This window comes from Dama dama, chromosome 28 (genome assembly GCF_033118175.1).
Source record: "Dama dama isolate Ldn47 chromosome 28, ASM3311817v1, whole genome shotgun sequence".
NCBI classification, from domain to species: domain Eukaryota; kingdom Metazoa; phylum Chordata; class Mammalia; order Artiodactyla; family Cervidae; genus Dama; species Dama dama.
Genome location: NC_083708.1, coordinates 31,892,011 through 31,912,112, shown reverse-complemented (window position 1 = coordinate 31,912,112; position 20,102 = coordinate 31,892,011). Strand labels below are relative to the sequence as shown.

The 20,102-nt window shown below is 41.4% G+C and overlaps 1 protein-coding gene across 1 annotated transcript in view; it reads left to right on the top strand.

Annotated features, from left to right (window-relative positions):
• The window catches only part of SLC35F1 (solute carrier family 35 member F1), a 402,967-nt gene that overhangs the window by 347,066 nt on the left and 35,799 nt on the right, over positions 1-20,102 (top strand). Inside the window, exons 4-7 of the mRNA XM_061132019.1 lie at positions 208-367; positions 8,214-8,370; positions 10,553-10,605; positions 19,232-19,386. Of these exons, the coding sequence (XP_060988002.1) occupies positions 208-367; positions 8,214-8,370; positions 10,553-10,605; positions 19,232-19,386 (525 nt within the window). The remainder of the gene's footprint in view (positions 1-207; positions 368-8,213; positions 8,371-10,552; positions 10,606-19,231; positions 19,387-20,102) is intronic.

The window sequence follows — 20,102 nt, the reverse complement described above, 5'->3', positions numbered from 1 at the left end:
GTTTTCTTCAAGGCTTGGGTTTAAGTAAAGGTCATGTCATTTGTTTCAGAGTCTGTTTTAATTGCATCACTTCTGGGTCTTCCCCAAAACTCAGCTTCAGGGGAAATGTCCTCTCTGCAGAGAGAAGTCATTTTTCCGACCGTTTCCATCATATGGAAAGCTTCCCTCTGAACTCCCGACTGTTGTTTCCCTCCCTCCCTGCCATAGCTCCTGGACTGCTTTGTGATCCCGGTGGTGATCTTGCTCTCCTGGTTCTTCCTGCTGATCCGGTACAAGGCTGTGCATTTCATCGGCATCGTTGTCTGCATCCTGGGGATGGGCTGCATGGCGGGCGCCGACGTGCTCGTGGGCAGGCACCAGGGAGCAGGTGAGTCTCCAGTCCGCCGGGTTACTTGCCTCTGTCGGGGAGCCCAGGGCAAGACGTGGGACGTTTGTGGCTCGTGGTGCGAATCAGGAACCAGGAACAAACTCGTGTTTGTTCCCTTACACCCAGGAGAGTGGCACATAGGAGGTGCTTCGGATATGTTTCCTGAGTGAACAAAGGAAGCAAAACAGAGCTTTCGAGCCCATTCTACAGGGATTCAGAAACATTCAGACTGTATTTAAAGCTGGGAGTCATGACCCACTTGGAGCATGCGCTGGAGGCCAAAGCTGCCTGCCCCAGACCAGCCGTTAGAGACAGTTTCAGTGGGTCAGGCCATTCCTGGGCCACCAGGACCACCCGCACCCCCCACCTGCCTATGCCTTCTCCCCCAAGTCAGAGGAAGACTGAGCTTTCCAATTACTGGGTGAAGCTAGCCATATCGGCCTACACATGGTTACTTAAACTTTGAAGACTAGATTAGGAATACTCGATGTTTTTATGAGGGAGAGTCAAGTTCAGTCTCCTCATGAATCTTTTTTGTTGGTTGGTTTGTTTGAGGGGAGGGCTTTGGGTAGCAATCCCTGTGGCTCAGACAGTAAAGAATCTGCCTGCAACACAGGAGACCTGGGTTCGATCCCTGGGTTGGGAAGATCCCCTGGAGAAGGGCTACCCACTCCAGTGTTCTTGCCTGGAGAATTCCATAGACAGAGGAGCCTGGCGAGGTACTGTGCATGAACTCGCAAAGAGCTGACATGACTGAGTGACTAACACTTTCACTTTCACAGGTAATTACCTTGTAGACCTACATGGTAAGCTTCAACGTTTACTCATCAAAGTGCTATGATCTTCTGGGGAACACTAATCCAGAATGCTTTCTAGAGAATCACTTTTAAAGCAGTGTAGTTCTTTAAAAGATACCCCAGACCCTCAAGCTACAGAAAGTTTCAGGGGGCAGGAAAACAAAAAAAACAATGTTCTTTGTCAGCATCAGGAACAGGATAAAGAGTGCAGCTCTGTCGGTTTGAAATTGCCTTTTCCTCGAGGGAATTAAGGATAAAAAGTTAAAATTGGGGCATTTCTCTCTGAGACTCGGTCATAGGAAATACCTGAAATGAACATCATTTATGTTTTTATGTTGCACCATAGAATTTTTTGGCTGAAAGGGACCTTGTCTGGCAGCCCTGTATTTAACACACAAAAAATGCCAAGACACGGTGATGCCAAGCAAGCTCTCCAAGGTCACATAGCTGAGATTAGAACAGGCTTCCTTCCCTCTCCCGCCTTGCTGGGAGCTGAAGGTATAACACAGACCAAAAGAGACAGTCTCTATGCCTTCCAAATGCTGCTTACATGGCGTCGTCAGCCCCCACCACCACAGATGTGCTAAAAACACATGCACCACCTCTTCCCAGATTCTGTTCTGTGAAATAGTGTTCCATGGGAATTGATAGGTATTACATGAAAAGGCTAGTTCTTGCTCTATTCCCATCATGATCCCAATGTAGAGCATCTCTTTGAACCAATGAAATAGTATTTTTGTCTGATACAACGTGCGTGGCTAGTTGTCATAAAGTCACAATTGAATTACCCTTTCTCAGGTTTGCTTGAACTGGGTAAGCACAGACTAAGCAGCAGGTGCTCTTATTTATGAAAATGTTGCTCTGCTGAACCTCCCCATTCACCCTGGCCATCATTTTGCATCATAGTCAAGGAAGACAATTGTCATGATAAATCTAAGCGTTTATGCCACGAATGTTAAACTGACTTGATTTCACTAGGTTGTATTCACTAATCCTGTAAAAAAAAAAAAGTTTTTTTTTTCAAGTGAAGTGTTAGGAAAGGAGTATTAGTACTATTTAAGAAAAAGAAAGTAAGTCCATTTGGGAGTCTTTCTAAAGTGGTCATTTTTTAAAGGAATGAAACATGCAGGAGCCGTGTTTTATCTGTTGGTGTGACTGTTTAAAGCCTATAGCTTCATTCCTGTTGTAACATATGAAGGGCCAGTTTTAACAAAATTGAATTTTATCATTGTTGAATACCTCCCATGCTCACGTAATGGTGCCCAAGTATACGGCATGATGTCCTGAGGGCAGCCCAAATTTAGGATCCAAGGGCTCATTTTATAAAACAATGATTGGACACATCTCATGTCTCTAAAAATATTGAATTAGGCAGTAATTTAAGCTATCATATGAAATATTCTGAAAAGAGAAAATAACACACTGGTTTTGAAGACAGTGTAAGCCTTGTGTGCATCATTATCAAAGATGTTCCATTGATTACCCTAACTATAAGAGCTGGTTAAATTGCATTAATTTGCAGGGCCAGAACTTTTGTAAACTCCTTCAAGCACTCACCAGAACTTGAATCAGGCATTCAACTCAATATAAATTGTCATCACTCTGTCAATAGCTTTTTGCAAAAAAAGAGGATGACTGACTTAGTCCTTTTTATATTGCTAGTCCATGGTTCTCCTTAGCTTGGGATTTTTAAAATTCTGTCCTCAAGGACTTTTTTTCTTGACTTGATCTGTTACCTTTTTATTTTGTTTTTTAAACCTTCAATTTTGTATTGGGATATAATCAATGAACAATGTTGTAATAATTTCTGGCGCACAGCAAAGGGACTCGGCCATACATATAACATGTATCCATTCTCCCCCAAACCCCCCTCCCATCCAGGCTGACACATAACCCTGAGCAGAGGTCTATGTACTATACAGTAGAACTCTTGATATTGGCCATGTGGACTGCCTTGGAGCCTGTGGAATGGTCTACAAAGTTGGACAGAAACAAAAACACATTCCAGTTCTATGCTTGTCTTGGGAACAACTGATCATCTGCCACAAGTGCTCCCAGGATGAACTCAAAGGAGATGTCTTTTCCAAGTTTGTCAGTGAACCTCAGGGGGCCTAGTATGTGCATTCATTCTTTGCCACCTTCCTCTAGCCTCACAAGCCTCCTCTAAGAGACCAGCTCTGCATTTACTGTTACCTGCAGGAAAGACATGTGAGAAAGCGGCTCTTGAGAATAGATGTTGGAGGGTGTAAAAATGATTTGATTTAGTAATAAGGCCAAAGAGGTTTCTCCATAATATTTCTACTTTCCTTGGAAAACGTATGAATATATAATAAAAGAGAAGGTTAGAAAATAATAGGTTTAAGATTAAAACTCAATTAAAATAGATCCTTATCATAAAATTATTTCTTGCTCTTCAAAATATCTCCTTTCTATCACAATACATTTATATTGCATCTTATAGTTCACTTATCAAAGATGTTAGATAACATAATGATACTTTTCTTTATTACCAGATATAACTTTATATTTATTTCAAAAGAGAAAAAATATTTTCAAGGAATTAGATAATTAATCATAATTTTAGAAGGTGATAGTTTTATTGGTGCCAAGTACTTTCCTATGCATCATCTCATTTTATCCTCTTAATTAGGCAAAGAAAGTATTTTTATTCTCACTTTTGCAGTTGAAGAAATCACAACTCAGGGAAGATAAGAAACTTGTGTAAGGGCACACCACTACAAAATTGTGTCGTAGGATGTGAGATCTTTCTGCTACACCACTTAATACTTATTTTTCCATTATTGTGACTCTTGTAAAAAATTGTTCAATTGTACTATTGTTCAATTGTAGTAAATTAGGAAGAATGACTGTCCCAGGTTGTCCAGAATGGAAGTGTTTCCCAGAGGTAGGACTTTCTGTGCTAAAGCCAAGTGAGTCTCAGAGAAACAAAGCAGTTGGTTCCATTTAAAACTCAAAAATGTTTAGTGAGATGCCTTCATTTTCATAAATTTCATTAGTAGTCTTTCAACACTCTAGAATACTATATTGTTGTTCAGTCGTTAAGTCATGTCCAACTCTTTGCCACCCCATGGACTACAGCACGCCAGGCTCTTCTGTCCTCCACAATCTCCTGGAGTTTGCTCAAATTCATATCCATTGTGACAGTGATGCTATCTATAATTCACCACTTATTCTTTTTTTTTTTTCATTTATTTTTATTAGTTGGAGGCTAATTACTTTACAGTATTGTAGTGGATTTTGTCATACATTGACATGAATTAGCCATAGATTTACATGTATTCCCCATCCCGATCCCCCCTCCCACCTCCCTCTCTACCCAATCCCTCTGGGTCTTCCCAGTGCACCAGGTCCGAGCACTTGTCTCATGCGTACAAACCTGGGCTTAATTCACCACTTATTCTTTAACTAATGGTAAGTGGTGATTTTAAATAACATTCCCTTTTCTCTCTCTACTACACAGACACAAGTATCCCTCCAAAAATAGTATTCCTAGTACTTAATGAAAACTTTAATAAGGAAAACAAATTCTTGCAAAGCAATTATGACTAGGTTGTTTAGAACCAAGAAGCAATCCAAAATGAGAAATGGCCAAGCCGAACTGACAGGTGGTGATTCAAAGAGAATGATTGATTCACTCTTTTTGACCACCATTTAATGAACACTTAATAAGTGCCAATATACTAGGCATTTTACATTATTTTGCATTTTAAAATCTTATTGACATTATTATACAGTATCCTCACCATAACCTTATTTTCAAATAAGGAAACTCAAGTCAGAAAGACTCTATAGCTTGCCCATGTTCAACAAGTATTAAGTGATAGAGATACAATTAGAATCCATGTCTACCTGAACTGAAAGATGTCGCCACTCAACGTGTTTACCACAGGATTGAAAAAGAAAGACCTTTTTTGTCAGCTCAACTCATTGAAGCATTTATTGAGAACTTACAATGAGCCAGAATCTGTGCTAGGGCCCACACAGAATATAAAACCAAGTAAGTCACAGTAGACCCTTCAACCCTATTGTGGAAGAAAACAGGGAGAAGGGAAGACATGCAAGGTAACAAATAACAGACGTGAAGCAAAATGCAGTGAGGGCCACACACAGGTACAGTTCAGTTCAGTTCAGTCATGTCTGACTCATTGCGTCCCCATGGACTGCAGTATGCCAGGCTTCCCTGTCCATCACCAACGCCCAGAGCTTACTCTGGTACTCACACAGGTACAAGAGTGTGAAATTCAGCAGAGACAAAGAAGGCATGGGCTTGAATGGACTTATAATTTCGAATGTGTCCGTTTACCCCAAATCTGCAAAACATTATCACTCATTGTGGTTTCACCCACACAGAAATGACACATTTGCTAGATGTAATTTTCCCTGTGAACATTCAGAAAAACTGACTCAACCATGTCAAATGTCTATTGCATTAATAGGGCATGTTATAATTTCCAGCTAACTACAAATTGTATTATATCAAACACTTCATTTATGATATGGTTAGATAAAATCATGTCCTGGTTAGTTCAATTATATTTAATCATCTAAAATTTCACACATGCTCTATGTGTAAGTATCTACTGTCAAATGATTTATAAACTGATAAATACATTTACTGGTAAAATTTTAATAAATAGTATTTAATCATTTTGTCCCCAGTAACTTAGGAAATACTTCTGAACTTGCAGTTACACAATGTTGTATCATTATTAACAAAAATTATGACTGTGAAAAATTCAAAGTACTGGGGAGTAGATGCCACATAGTCAAAGGCTTAACAGAATAGACCATAATGAAACAAATGTGGAGTTTGAAAAAGATTGGTGGGACTATTCAATGAAACAGTGCAGCCTCATTTTAAGACTTTTAAAAGCTGGACTGATGTTTCTCTAATTTCTATTAAAATATTTCATTATAATTTAACTTTCCTGAATCCATTCATATAAAGTTAATTTCATTAACCAAGAATTCTATCAAGCAGCATTTCCACACTTCACTAATACAACAATAATTGAGATTCATAGTAATGGCCCCATGTCACCACAAGATTCTGAAATGGCTCCTTATTGAAAAGTGACTACTGAATCATGTTCATTATAATTTTATAATCTTAGTAATGGATGCTTTTTATTTTATCAGTTATTCCTCAAATGAACTCCTTAAAATTATGAGTTCTGTCATGATTTTCTAGTTGACACGTAAAAAGGATTATTCAGTTTTGTAAGTTCATTTGTATCATTTATTTTTAGATTCCACATATAAGGGATGTCATATGATATTTCTCCTCTGTCTGACTTACTCCACTCAGTAAACAGTCTCTAGGTCTATCAATGTTGCTGCAAATGGCCTTATTTCATTCTTTTTATTGGCTGAGTAATATTCCATTGTGTGTATGTGTGTGTGTGTGTGTGTGTCTGTTTGTGTGTGTGTGTGTGTGTGTGTGTGTGTGTATGTGTGTGTGTACACCACATCTATCACAACATTGTTAATCAGCTCTACCCCAGTACAAAATGTTTTGGATGTTAAAATAATAAAAATTAAATTAAAAGAGATTAATCAGGTTACTCTAGAATGGCAACATTAATTTCCCCAGAAGACACACCTAGGACACAGCCCTGAGGTTCCTTGAAGCTTCATCATATTCTTGGGTCATCTGCTCTCCAGGAGCCCAGTGAGGGCTGCCAGCCCTTGCTGATCCAGACTCTCAGCTCCATTCCCTTGAGAGGGACCCCAGCAAACTCTTAGCCTTTCAGACTATCTTCTCTCTCTCTGATCCTTAGTAGGAATAGAACTTGTCTTAGAAAAAGTGACACTAATTGGAGTCAATATCCCTGGAGGTGACCACAGAGGCTTGAGATCTCTCCCCAAACCCCACCCAAATTCTTTTATGTGAAACCTCTTGGTGGAGAGTACGCGGTGCTCCCAGCTATACAGAAATAATCTGGTTCTGCAGTTTTAGATTGTTCCAGCTGAGCTGGGAATGCAAGGCTACTCTAGGGTGAGTCTCTCCCTTAGAATCTCGTTGGACAGAGTCCCCTCCCCCGCTTGCACCTCTTCTGCCCCAGAACTTCACATCTACTGAGCGCCCATGAGCCGACTACACAGGTCAGAGTTGGAGACCACTTGGGTACAAGCTTACTATGAGGCCTCCAGCTGCTGATTCCCACTCTCCTTCCCTAGCTTCACACTTCCTGGAGTAGAAAGAGTTGGCCTAATTATAGAAAATAGTTGGGTACATAATTTATGAGAGATTGGACATAAACCAAAACTAGCCAAAACTGAATTTAGAACAAATAGATACTTTTTATGAAAGAAGAAAAATATTGATGTGATAATCAATTACATATATTTTCACTCTTCTGTTGCTTACTTTAGGGGAGTTGAAAATTTCAACCCATAGTCCATTTCAGACTATGAACTTTTCAACCCATGGACAGAAGACATGGGACTCTTCAGAGACAGTACAATCCAGAAGAAACTAGTCCCTTTCTTAGCTAGGGAAGACTTCTTATTGGGTAGACAGAGCAACCTTTTTACATCACAACATATCTGAAGCACACATAAACAGACTTTACTTAATCTCAGTAGGCAAAATACAGAACTTTTTTTTTTCCATTTATTTTTATTAGTTGGAGGCTAATTACTTTACAATATTATAGTGGTTTTTGTCATACACTGAAATGAATCAGCCATGGATTTACATGAAAATACAGAACTTCTATAAAAATGTCAGAATAGACTAACGATGTGTGTTAGTTCCTCAGTAGTGTCTGACTCTTTTGAGACAGCCAGTCTCCTCTGTCCATGAATTCTCCAGGCAAGAATACTGGAGTGGGTAGCTATTTCCTTCTCCAGGGGATCCTCCCAACCCTGGGATCAAACCCGGGTCTCCCTCATTGCAGGCAGATTCTTTACAGTCTAAGCCACCAGGGAAGCCTCAGAATAAGCACAGGAAGCTGATTTTGCTGGGGCCAAGTTCTTGTTAGTAAAATTTTAATAAAGTTTCCTTTTTCTTCTTCTGTTCCTAGGGGAAAATAAGCTGGTGGGGGATCTCCTGGTCTTAGGAGGAGCCACACTGTATGGTATCTCTAACGTCTGGGAAGAATACATCATCCGAACTCTGAGCCGAGTGGAATTCCTGGGAATGATTGGACTCTTCGGGGCATTTTTCAGTGGAATTCAGTTGTGAGTGAAAAATAACAAGAAATTCAGGCAGTTGATACGCTTAAAGCTTAGTTTTAAAATATTTCTCATTTAGGTTATGGCTGTTCACTTTATTTTCTAAAAATCAGAGCTAGAAACCTGTTACAAACCTACATGAAATCTGAAAACTCAGTATCTTTATTAATAAATTTCTTCCAAACTAAATGAATTTTTAATGAATTTATGTAATGGACTTTGAAAATAACTTATAAGAAAGCATTAAAAGTACATTGATTCTCCCAAACCAGCCAATGAAGTTTTATTAATACTTAGAGAAATAGGAAAACCAAGTGTAAATGCCATGATTTGATGCACTTCCAAAAAGGGGCATTCTGTTTACTAGTGACAACTAGTATACTAGTCTTTTACTAGTAACCACAACTTAGAAAACTTAGAGTTTAAATTTGTCCTTTTATAATTTCTTTTATTGCCCATGGGTTTTCACCAGTGAACCACATTTCAAATTCATTTCTCAGGGAACTTCCTGGCAGTCCAGTAGTTAGGACTTCTACTGCCATGGCCAGTGTTCAATATCTGGTTGGGGAATTAAGATCCCTCAAGCCTTGTGGCTCAGCCAAAAAAAAGAAAAACACCAGCAACAACAAAAATTCATCTCTTAGAAACTAGAAACTTAGTGTTTCCATTTTCCTTAAATGGGTCAAGATATAACATAGGCATTCACTAAACATCAAAAAGTCAGAAACAACAAGTTTTCAGTAATTCTGGCATTGGAGTATATATGTCATCATTGACTAGGGCTCAGAAGTTGCTATGGAATAAGTGTCAAGCAAAGCCTAATTTTTCATCAATAAAGGCCATGTATTTTAGCTTCAGGTAAGAAATAAAGAAGCATAATATATCCTTCTGTCAAATTTCAGCAAATCCTATCTGCAAAGTGAGTAATTCTGATTTTCACCACATCACTTTCTACAAGCAGGTTCTTTGTCATTGCATCTGTGTCTGAAACTATTTAAGGAGGCTATTTTGGCATCACTTTGAATCTGTTTTGCAAATAGAATTCTTTCCAAGAATTCTCCAAATTTTGGTGTCCTGAGATACAGGTGGGGAACTCCATAGCAAACAGGGCCAGGAGATGGGAAGACTCTGTAAGACAGATTTATTTGGGACTCATTTTGAAAGCATGATGGCTTTCTAAATTTTAAAGTTTCTAAATTTGGCACTTCAGCTTCATAAGAGGAAAAGAAATTGCCTGGTTCAACTGTTCATAACCAACATTTTGTAGATGGGTGGCTCATTTTATGGATTATTATTCTTGAATCCAAAAAAAAGTATCTTTGGAGATCTAGCACTCATTTGCTTCAGTTATAGACCATTAGAGCTGATGGAGCCCTTCAGACACACTGCTGCCAAAATCGTGGAAGATGCGTATGAGTGTGCTTGGCAAATAAGTTACGTTAAGGGTGCAATAAAACCAAAGTGACACAGGTGGAGGGCACCACCCTCTCCTCCTGGTCCTTTCAGAACAGTGGTTCTCAGAGTCTCATTCTCTGACCAGCAGTCCTAGCACCACATGGGAACTTGTCAGAAATGCACATCTGATCTACTGAATCAGCCTCTGGAGGGATGGGGCCCAGGAACTGTTTTTTTATTTTTCAGACATTTTTGGGGATTTATTATTTATTTTAATTTTGGCTGCATTGGGTCTTCATTGTGGCTCATGGGCTCAGTTGTATGTGGGATATTAATTCCCTTGCCAGGGATCGAACTTGCCTCCCTTACATGACACGGCAGATTCTTAACCACTGGACCCCCAGGGAAGTCCCCAGGAAACTTTTTTTAACATCCTCTCCAGGTGGTATTTTTGTACATTTAAGTTTGAGAAACACTGCCCTGGAGAGTGCTCAATCAGAAAAAGGATTAAACCTGCAAGCCCAGATATTTTCCAACCTCGCCATGTAATTTTGAGAAAGCATCTGAGTGAGAAGTGAAAGCTAGAGGCACACTGGGTGAGAAGGATAGTGGTGGGTCTGCAGGAACCAATCTTGGGCTGAGCTACCTAATGAAACTAGCCTCTGTGTGATCCAGAGTTATTTTTGGAATTCAACTGGTTGCTTCACGATTTGTATAAATCTGGTTAGTGAACAACAACAAGGAAAAAAGTAGGCCACAATGCTCATCAGCTCTGCTTTCTTTCCATCCACAGAGCTATAATGGAACACAAGGAGCTGTTGAAGGTGCCCTGGGACTGGCAAATAGGTAAGGGGTTTGCTCACCTGAGATGCTGCTTTTAGTAAACCAGGAAAATAACCTTTGGAGAGTGACTGGGGTGGTGGTGAGGCACCAACCGGGAAAGGAGTTAGACTTCAGGGGACAAAAGAAAATGAAACCCCCCTTGTCACTGTGGGGACTCTCACCCACTAGAGGAGACTGAACTGTATGATTCATGATGTTTCTTAATTGAGCCTCTGCCCATTATCATTGTCAAGATGCCATTAGTGTAGACACAGAAGTGTGTTTTTAGGTTAAAGACCAACCAGAAAGAAAAATGCCCCGAGGTGCTGGTGGGACACAAATGACAGCAATTTGCTCTAGCTGAGAAACACAAAACTGATGTGATCATTAAAAAGTGACACTTTACTAAAGGGAAAAAAAAAAAAAAAAAGCTGAACTTAACAAAAAGGCACAAAAGGAAACAATGTCATGGACATTCTGAACCCATAAAAACCTTTTCAGAAGGGAGCAGTTTGCTCAAAAGACACGGTTAATTGATCTCCAAATGGACTCAGTGGAAAATACCAGACATGCTTTGAGCCACTTCACAGTCATCCAGGGCAGCTATGCGCCATCTGTTTCAAAAGTCACTTTTCTCTTAAAAAAAAAAAAAAAAAAAAATAGGACAAGGAGTTAAGATCCTAGGTGATGCTCTGATAATGATCACTCAGCAAGCCTTGGAAGAGACTGACATTTCCCACCCTCAGAGGTCAGGGAGGGAGCCCTGAAACCTCCCCTCAGTGTCTATACCAAGACACTTGGGTTCCAGCACTGAGCATGGAGGTTGGCTTATGAGGGTGCTTGGAAAATGCGTGCCCGATGAATGCAAATGGAAAGTGAAAATACAGGTGGTTCGCCACTCCGAAGCGGACTGTTTGAGCCATCCCCAGCTTACATGCTCTTTCATAGAACTAATGGTGGTGGTGGTGGTGGTTTAGTTGCTAAGTCGTGTCCGACTCTTACAACCCCATGGACTGAAGCCCGCCAGTCTCCTCTGTCCTTGGGGATTCTCCAGGCAAGAACACTGGCTGCTGCTGCTGCTGCTAAGTCACTTCAGTCGTGTCCGACTCTGTGCGACCCCATAGACGGCAGCCCACCAGGCTCCCCTGCCCCTGGGATTCTCCAGGCAAGAACATTGGAGTGGGTTGCCATTTCCTTCTCTAATGCGTGAAAGTGAAAAGTGAAAGTGAAGTCGTTCAGTCATGTCTGACTCTTTGCAACCCCATGGACTGCAGCCTACCAGGCTCCTCCGTCCATGGGATTTTCCAGGCAAGAGTACTGGAGTGGGTTGCCATTTCCTTCTCCGGGGATCTTCCTAACCCAGGAATACGAACTCAGGTCTCCTGCATTATAGGCAGATGCTTTACAGACTGAGCTACAAGGGAATGGCTCCCGTCAAATTCTGCTTCTCTGAACAAGGACAACAGAGACATAAAGCTCCCTGCACCATTTACCTGGACCCTGAAGCATCCAGGGTTGACTTGCTGCTGACAGATTCCCTCTGAAGACACAGCAGGCACTGCCGAACTCTGCCCCACTCCCCTGGGGTTCTCCCTAGTGACTTCACGCGCTCCCCAGCCCTTGTGTCTGTCACAGTCCGGCCGTTTAATTTCTCTCGAGTTTTGCTGTAAAATGACACAATTAAATGAAAGTCAATAAAGACAAGGGATTGTATGGAGGAGAGGAAGGCGGCTGAGAAGGCAAGCCAGCTGCAGGTTACAGCCTCATGGCCTCTGTGAGCCTCAGAGCCAGAATGTTAGCTGTGCTTGGTAACACTTCACATGCAGTGGTCCATGAGTATAAATTAATTTTATATTAATAGTAGTAGCACTAATAAAAAATAATTTGTCCTCCAATTATGCAGATGTCATGTGCATGTCCACCAAGGCTCTGTTATAATTCAGTGTTAGTTAAATGTGTCATCAGAGCACATTTAGCCCTCGTATTGCTATGAAAATGTCAATTCCCTGTGGTCCAAGATGATGAAGGGCCGTGTAAAAGGAACACATTATAAAGCCATTTATTTAATTTTCCTGATTGGAAATGAGCCTCAAATGGTCTAGAAAAGGAACCAAATATTCATCTTTTCTTTCTGAAGCATGGATAAGGGTCATCTTTGTCTTCCTACCTCATCCCAACCTACTATAAGCTTCTAGTGACTTAGCTCAGTTCTAGGCACATAAAATTTAATGAAGAAGTGTTTTTTAAATGAGTGAATGAATGAATGACAAGCCAAGGAGACAGGCTTGTCTTGCTGTCTCTCAACTTACAAAAATGTAGACAAAAGGGAAAACAGTGGAGAAAGGGCACGGGCTTAGGCTTAGCTTTGACATTTCTTTCTGGGAAACCAGGAGATGGCATAGCGGCTACTGCAACTCGTGGGCCCTGGAGACAGGGAGACACCCAGGGGGATGGAGCTCCCATCAAGGCCTGCCCACATGCTGTAGGAAGTCACCCTAGAATGCTGAGCTCTGATCCGTGTGCTGTAGTTGACAGACCAAGAGCCAAGACTCTCTTTATCTCCCACCAGTGATCCCATCACAGTCTCTTGCACAGCTCCTGTGGTTGCCATTTTACCAAAGTAAAAACATTTTTTTGTTCTATGGATCAAATGGGATAATAAACATGTTTTATATTTTCTGGATTCAGAAAGCATTTTTTAACAGCTTCTGATATTTTCTAATAACATTGACCAATTGTAAGATACAAAGAGTAATTAAAAGCAAGAAGATAACAGCCTTTGATGCTGTTTGTTTTTATTTCCTAATTTTACTCTACTGAACAGAAAGACTGGGGCTGGTTATGTACTCAGGAAACTCAAGTGAAATGTAGGCCCTTATAGGATTAACATGGTCTCAGTGAGCAGGCATGTGTGAAATCTAATAACTAGCTTAAGCATTCCCTTTATGCCATTTGCCATTGTATTGAAGGGCAAGTGCTAGCTGATATGCAAGTCCACTGTCAAAGAAAGGAAACATGAGAGGCAGGTCGCCCAGTACCGATTTGTGGTGTGCTGGTGGTGGTGGTGGTTTACTTGCTAAGTCGGGTCCGACTCTTGCGATCCCATAGACTGTAGCCTGCCCGGCTCCTCTGTCCATGGGATTCTCCAAGCAAGAATACTGGAGTGGGTTGTCATGTCCTTCTCCAGGGGATCTTCCAGACCCAGGAATTGAACCTAGGTCTCCTGCACTGCAGGCAGATTACTGCATTGCAGGCAGATTCTTTACCGACTGAGCTACGAGTGAAGCCCCTGGGGCTTCACTTTTCTTGCCATGGGCAAAGATTGCTTTGGTTTTGATTTTGTCCTGGAGGCCAAAACAAGAGATTTGACCTTTCCCTGAAGATGCAGTAATGGGACCACAAAGCAGAAAAAAACCTTACATATCATTAAGAATAGTATAGCCTTTCTTTTTGCTAATGCCGAACTGGAGCTGGGAAACTAAGGCCGCTTCACTGGGCTCGTGGCTGCCTGTGGTGGGACTAATTGCACCCTCTGAGCCCGCCCCCCAGGTTGGCGCCTTGGTACATATGTCCTGACATCATCTTACCTTGCTTTTATTTTTAAGAATTAAAAATGATATTTTAAAAATCTAGTCTAGTCAAAGGAAAGTGAAAGAATACCAGTGCGATCCCAAAGAAAATGACAAGATAAAATATATGCAGCAAACCCAGACATATACTATACATATGTATATGCAATATCCATTACAAATAAACACATATATCCCCAATCACATGATATATCATGCATTACAATGTGTATATATCCCATATAAAATGATATGGTCATTACAGTCAAATAGACTGCTTCATCCAAGTCCTATTTCTCTTCATAATAATTAAACAATATAGGTTAGTGGTATGCACGCAGAATTTAAAGTCAGGCAGCCTGAGTGACCTGAAGGTGAGCTACTCGACCTCTAGAAGCTTGTCTTTTGCCTATCTTCTCACAGATTTGTTTCTTACCCTTACTCTGCTCTGCAGTGCAGAGACTGACCCTTGCAAACAATGCCTCCCAGGCTGGCATGTTAATTGACTTCAGCTAGATTGGCCCCTGGGAGGCAGTAGAAGGAGAGTAGAGGGTGGGAGGAAGCAAGAGACCAGGATGTGTCTCTCTGCTTCAGGTCAAGTCTCTAGCAATGGCCGAGTGTCTTCTGATTACACCTCTGCTCCGCCTCCCTGACTTCTGACCTCTGATAACATGGCCTCCTCCCTGGACCTCTCTGGCCCCAGGGATATGAATAATTTACTGCCATTGCTAATGTCTGGGTTGTCTTACCATCCATCTTTTCCCATGGCCCATTCAAACTCCTTTATAACTTGTACCCCATATTGTATTTCCTCTGTTGAACCTGCTGTGGACTGTGTTTATTAACCAATACATTCTATGAGTCTATTTCCTCATGTGTGTAAAGAGGATAACAATAGCAATGGTGTTATTCTGTTGTGGAGATTAATGTACATAAAGTACATGACACATAGCAAGTACTTAGTCTTAGCTTATGGTATTCTTCCCAGTTTCTCTAGCTTAAATCTCTTTAGCATATGAGGACAAGAGTTACCAAATCCTGTCTTTAGTGAGAGAGAAAACATTTCTGAAAAGAAGCGATCATACACATACTTTGTCTGAAAATGTAGTTATTGTACCCACCATGTGTTTATCAGTCAGAAGTAACTCAGTTTGTTTGATCCTGTTGATCGAGTGCTTGAAAAATCCCATAAGGACAGCAAGTTGGGCCTTTGGATGTATCACTGCTGCTGCTGCTGAGTCGCTTCAGTCGTGTCCGACTCTGTGTGACCCCACAGACAGCAGCCCACCAGGCTCCCCCGTCTCTGGGATTCTCCAGGCAAGAACACTGGAGTGGGTTGCCATTTCCTTCTCCAATGCATGAAAGTACAAAGTAAAAGTGAAGTCGCTCTTCGCGACCCCATGGACTGCAGCCTACCAGGCTCCTCCGTCCATGGGATTTTCCAGGCAGGAGTACTGGAGTGGGGTGCCATTGCCCTCTCCGGGTGTATCACTAATGTCCATTAACTAGTTAATTTTTTGTCTGAGAACAAAAAATCAGCAAATTGCAGCAACACACCATGCCCACTCTCAATCTTGGGTTCATTTGGCTGACTGGATATCCACACGCAGAAATGCTGGTTGACCCAGCAAAGTGATTAAATGTGATGGTGTTTGTATTTTATTCCCATCCCCCTAAATTTGATTTCTGCATTTGTAAAGAACAAGTTTAGGACGTGTAAGTGTTTAAGCTTGGAGAATCTCAAGGCAGCCTGACGAGGAGAGTGAACTCTGCCGTGTGTCTGCTTTCCTCCACTCCGTGGCTCATCAGTTTGCTTGTAAAGTCACACTCTTCTCTCTGAGCTACCAATTATAAATCCACTCCCTACCGGACAAATCTTTCTGGATGATGCACAAGCGTCTCAAACTTAACATGTTCAAGATGGAGCTTTTTCTTTCCCCTGAAAACCTGGTCCTCCTGCTCAGTTCTCTGCAGCTCAGTAAATGATGTCATAATTCAGCATCAGTTTCTAGTTAGCCAGAATCCACATGAACCCTTGTAGGTCAGTTCGTAAAGAATCTGCCTACAATGCAGGAGACCCAGGTTCGATTCCCAGGTCAAGAAGATCCCCTGGAGAAGGAGATGGCAAACCCACTCTAGTTACTCTTGCCTGGAGAATCCCATGGACAGAGGAGCCTGTCAGGCTACAATCCAGGGGGTCGCGAAGAGTGGGACACAACTTAGCGACCACACCCCCACCACCACGTGAACCCATGGGTGTCTCTGATACTGTCCTTTTTCTTACTACATGCATCCAGTCTGGACCACCAGGAAAGTCTTGGGAGAACACAAGTGGTTCTGAACAACTGCTCTGGAATGTTGTAAAATCGAGTAGAAAGATTTTAGGCTACTCCAGTGGCTCAGCAGTGAAGAGTCTGCCTGCAAGACCATGCGATGCAATGCAGAAGACTTGGGTTCAATCTGTGGGTCAGGAAGTTCCCTTGGAGGAGGAAACGGCAACCCGTGCCAGCACTCCTGCTGGGAAATCCCATGGATAGAGGAGCCTGGCTGGCAGTGGGGTCACAAAACAGTCAGACACAACTCAGCAACTAAACAACGACAACACATCCAGTCTAGCAGGGCATGCTGAACCTTCAGAATCCAGCCACTTCCCTTCCACCACTGCCACTCTGGGCAAAAGCCAGGAGCATCTCTTGCCTGGACGGAGACCCTGTGCTCCTCACTGGTTTCCTCTGAGCTTCGCTCCTTCAGTCCTTTTCCTTGCATATCTAAAGCCATCTTTTAGAAAGGTAGATCAGACTACAAGTTAGCCTTCTGCTACAAATTCCTCAATGGCTTCCCATTACAACTAGAATAAGATATCAACTTCCTTCCAAGACCTACAAGGCCCCACATAATCCACCCCCTGCCTAATTTTCCAGTCTCCTCTCTTATCACTGCTTCAGTCTGTTCATCCTGCTCAGATATTCTGGCCTCTTGCAGCTCCTGGAAACCACTAGGGTCTTTTCATTTGTAGGTCTCCCTGCCTAAATTATTTTTCCCCTGGCCATCTCCTTCTAGTCCTTCAGCATTTAAGGTCAATGCCGCTTCCACCTTTCCAAAAGCAATACCCCTGTAATTCCCCATAAGCAACCATTTTCTTGCTTCATAGCACTAATATCAGTTCTAAGTTTCTTGTCTATCCTTTTTTTCCATTGCATGCTAGCCCATAGCAGAGTTCCTAGAACACAGTAGATACGCAGTGAATACATGGTTGAATAATTGAATATACAACATCAGATCTCACATGTCAGAGTTCACAGTATATCAACACTAGGTCAGGTGATGGGAGGATAGGATTGTTGAACTTCCTAACCCAGTCATGCATAATCTAAATTTTAAAAAGTGGTGGGGGCGGGGGCCCTGGTTCCTGGACTATATTTTAATCAAGTTTGATTACTTTTAGTAGATTAATTTAAGGGTGTATCTTATCCCTAGTCTAGTCTGTTCATCTCAGATTCCTTAAAGGAATACTGAATTAATTTTTATGTCTTTTCATGTATTAATCATAGGTTATTTAATATTGCCTTTTTAGTAACTTGTTTAAAAGGAAAATGAATTATAAATAGCATGAAACCCAAGTACAGGAAAATTGACCAAATTTAGGGAATTAAAACTTCAGACAGAGAGTCAAAAGCCATCTGACACGACTGTGACAGAATTTCCACAAGAGGACTTGTATAATTTACTGAACAATTAATAGAAAAGTGATTATTCTAGTTTCCTCTTAGGGCATCTCCACCACACTAGAGGGGGCTGTTGTACTGAGTTTGCTTACTTAATATTTTTATATGGACGTGACATGGCTATCCTTAAACTTAATATCAGAAACATGTAGGATAATAATTCATGACCTTAAATACTTTCCATATGGGAAAACCAAATTTCTCTTTGGAGGGATCCCAGTTCTTCAGGGTCAAAGGGACTGGGTGTCCAGTACCTGCCAAATCTTCCAAAATTCATAGGATTCAAAGAAAGTGATCTGCCTACAGCCTAAACCAAACGTGTCATCAAGGTTCCCTTGGATAGTTTGGATCTTTTATTTAATATTATATAAAAATGCCCAAAGATCCACTGAGTTGTAATACTTGTACTTATTCTATGCCTTATTCTTTTAAGGTAGAGAAATGAGCATAATTTTTCTGCATTTGTGTTGTATCAACATTGAGGAAATGATGAACCAAACCCTAGATTTAGCCATAATCTTCTGTTTTGGACTGAACAAAATTATGTACTTATGGGGTTAGTATTAACAATTGTATATTGAGTTATAATTAGAGCGAGAGAGAGAATTTCAGAGTTTGAGGACTAATCATGTAGCAAAAGAGCATTTTTTTTAATCTTTCTGTTTTGCAAAACTTAATTATTTGATGGCCTGCAAAGCATTTACCTATTTATAAAAGAGCAGAGCCTATGTGTGAGAGCCCACATATGCTAGGAAAAGTGATGGTGGAATAGGACTCCGGTTTTAGGAGTAGTGCTAAGCAGGATTCAGAAATCTGGAAGAAACTGACAACTCGTGTGAAGTGATCTATCCGAGGTCACACAATTAGGATTTTAGTTCAGTACTGTGACTTAGTCCACATCTCTTTGACATGTAAGCGGTTTCATTTTAAGGATTATGCAGTTATTCATTCTTGTGAGCAATACATGGTACCAAATAGTTTTGTTCGTATGTTGCAAATAAAAAGAAGTGAAATAAGTTCTAAAAGACATGGGTACAAGAAAGTAATTACAGCACAACCGGAAGTAGAATTTAGAAGCTTTGACCCTATTTCTGATTGTAGCCACTCTCCTTCACAGCAGAGGCGAAACATCAGATGTGTGTGAGAAGCATATAGTTCTTGTTCCACATGAAGGTTTTCACTTCTTATTTTATGTTTTAGCTATGTATTACCCAATAAAAAGCATCAGTTGATGGAGTGAAAGAAAAACTCCTATGTGAGAGTGAAATGGAGGGGGGGCGCTGTTCCCCTTCACCCACTGTGGCACCGAGGCCCTGGAGGAGGCTATGATATCACCTGTCTTTCCTCTCCCTCCAGGACTGCTCTACGTCGGCTTTAGCGCCTGCATGTTTGGTCTCTACAGCTTCATGCCCGTGGTCATAAAGAAAACCAGCGCCACGTCGGTCAACCTCTCCCTGCTCACCGCAGATCTGTACAGCTTGTTCTGCGGGTTGTTTCTCTTCCATTACAAGGTAAGTTGAGTCAGTGCTCCTGTCTGAAGATGATACTCGTAGGAAAGAACACGTATAGGTAGGAATGCTCTGCAGTGGAGTTGCCCTAATTCTGCAATTTTGCATCAAGAAGGACTGCACTTCTGTATGCTGACCCCCATGACCTGGGTGTTTACATTCCAAGTGTCTCAGATGGAAAAGAAGCTGCCTGCAATGAAGGAGACCCGAGTTCCATCCCTGGGTTGGGAGGATCCCCTGGAGAAGGAAACAGCAACCCACTCCAGTATTCTTGCCTAGATAATTCCACGGACAGAGGAACCTATTGGGCTAGTCTATGGGGTTGCAAAGAGTTGGACACAACTGAGCAACTTTCACTCACATAAGACAGAGGCAACATTTTGTTATGAGAGGCTAGTAACTATGACATTTGATAATGAAAGACAAGAAACAGCCATAGAGGTTTGCAAATAATGGGGGACAGTTTTTCTGACATTGTTCACCCCAGAAGCTTACTCCTTTTCCAACCTAGAGCTCGGAAGACATCCAGTTCCCAAACTATAACTGCCAAATGGATTCTGCCAAAGGCACCTGAGGAGCGTATTCTCTTTGGAGAAAAGACACAGTTCCTGCAGTTTCTATTTTGCATATATTTTCATAGTAAATATGAATGGAAAATGCTAATGCATTCAAAATAGTTTCTTTATTAAAAGACCGGGGTTTCAGTAAAGGAATGCAAA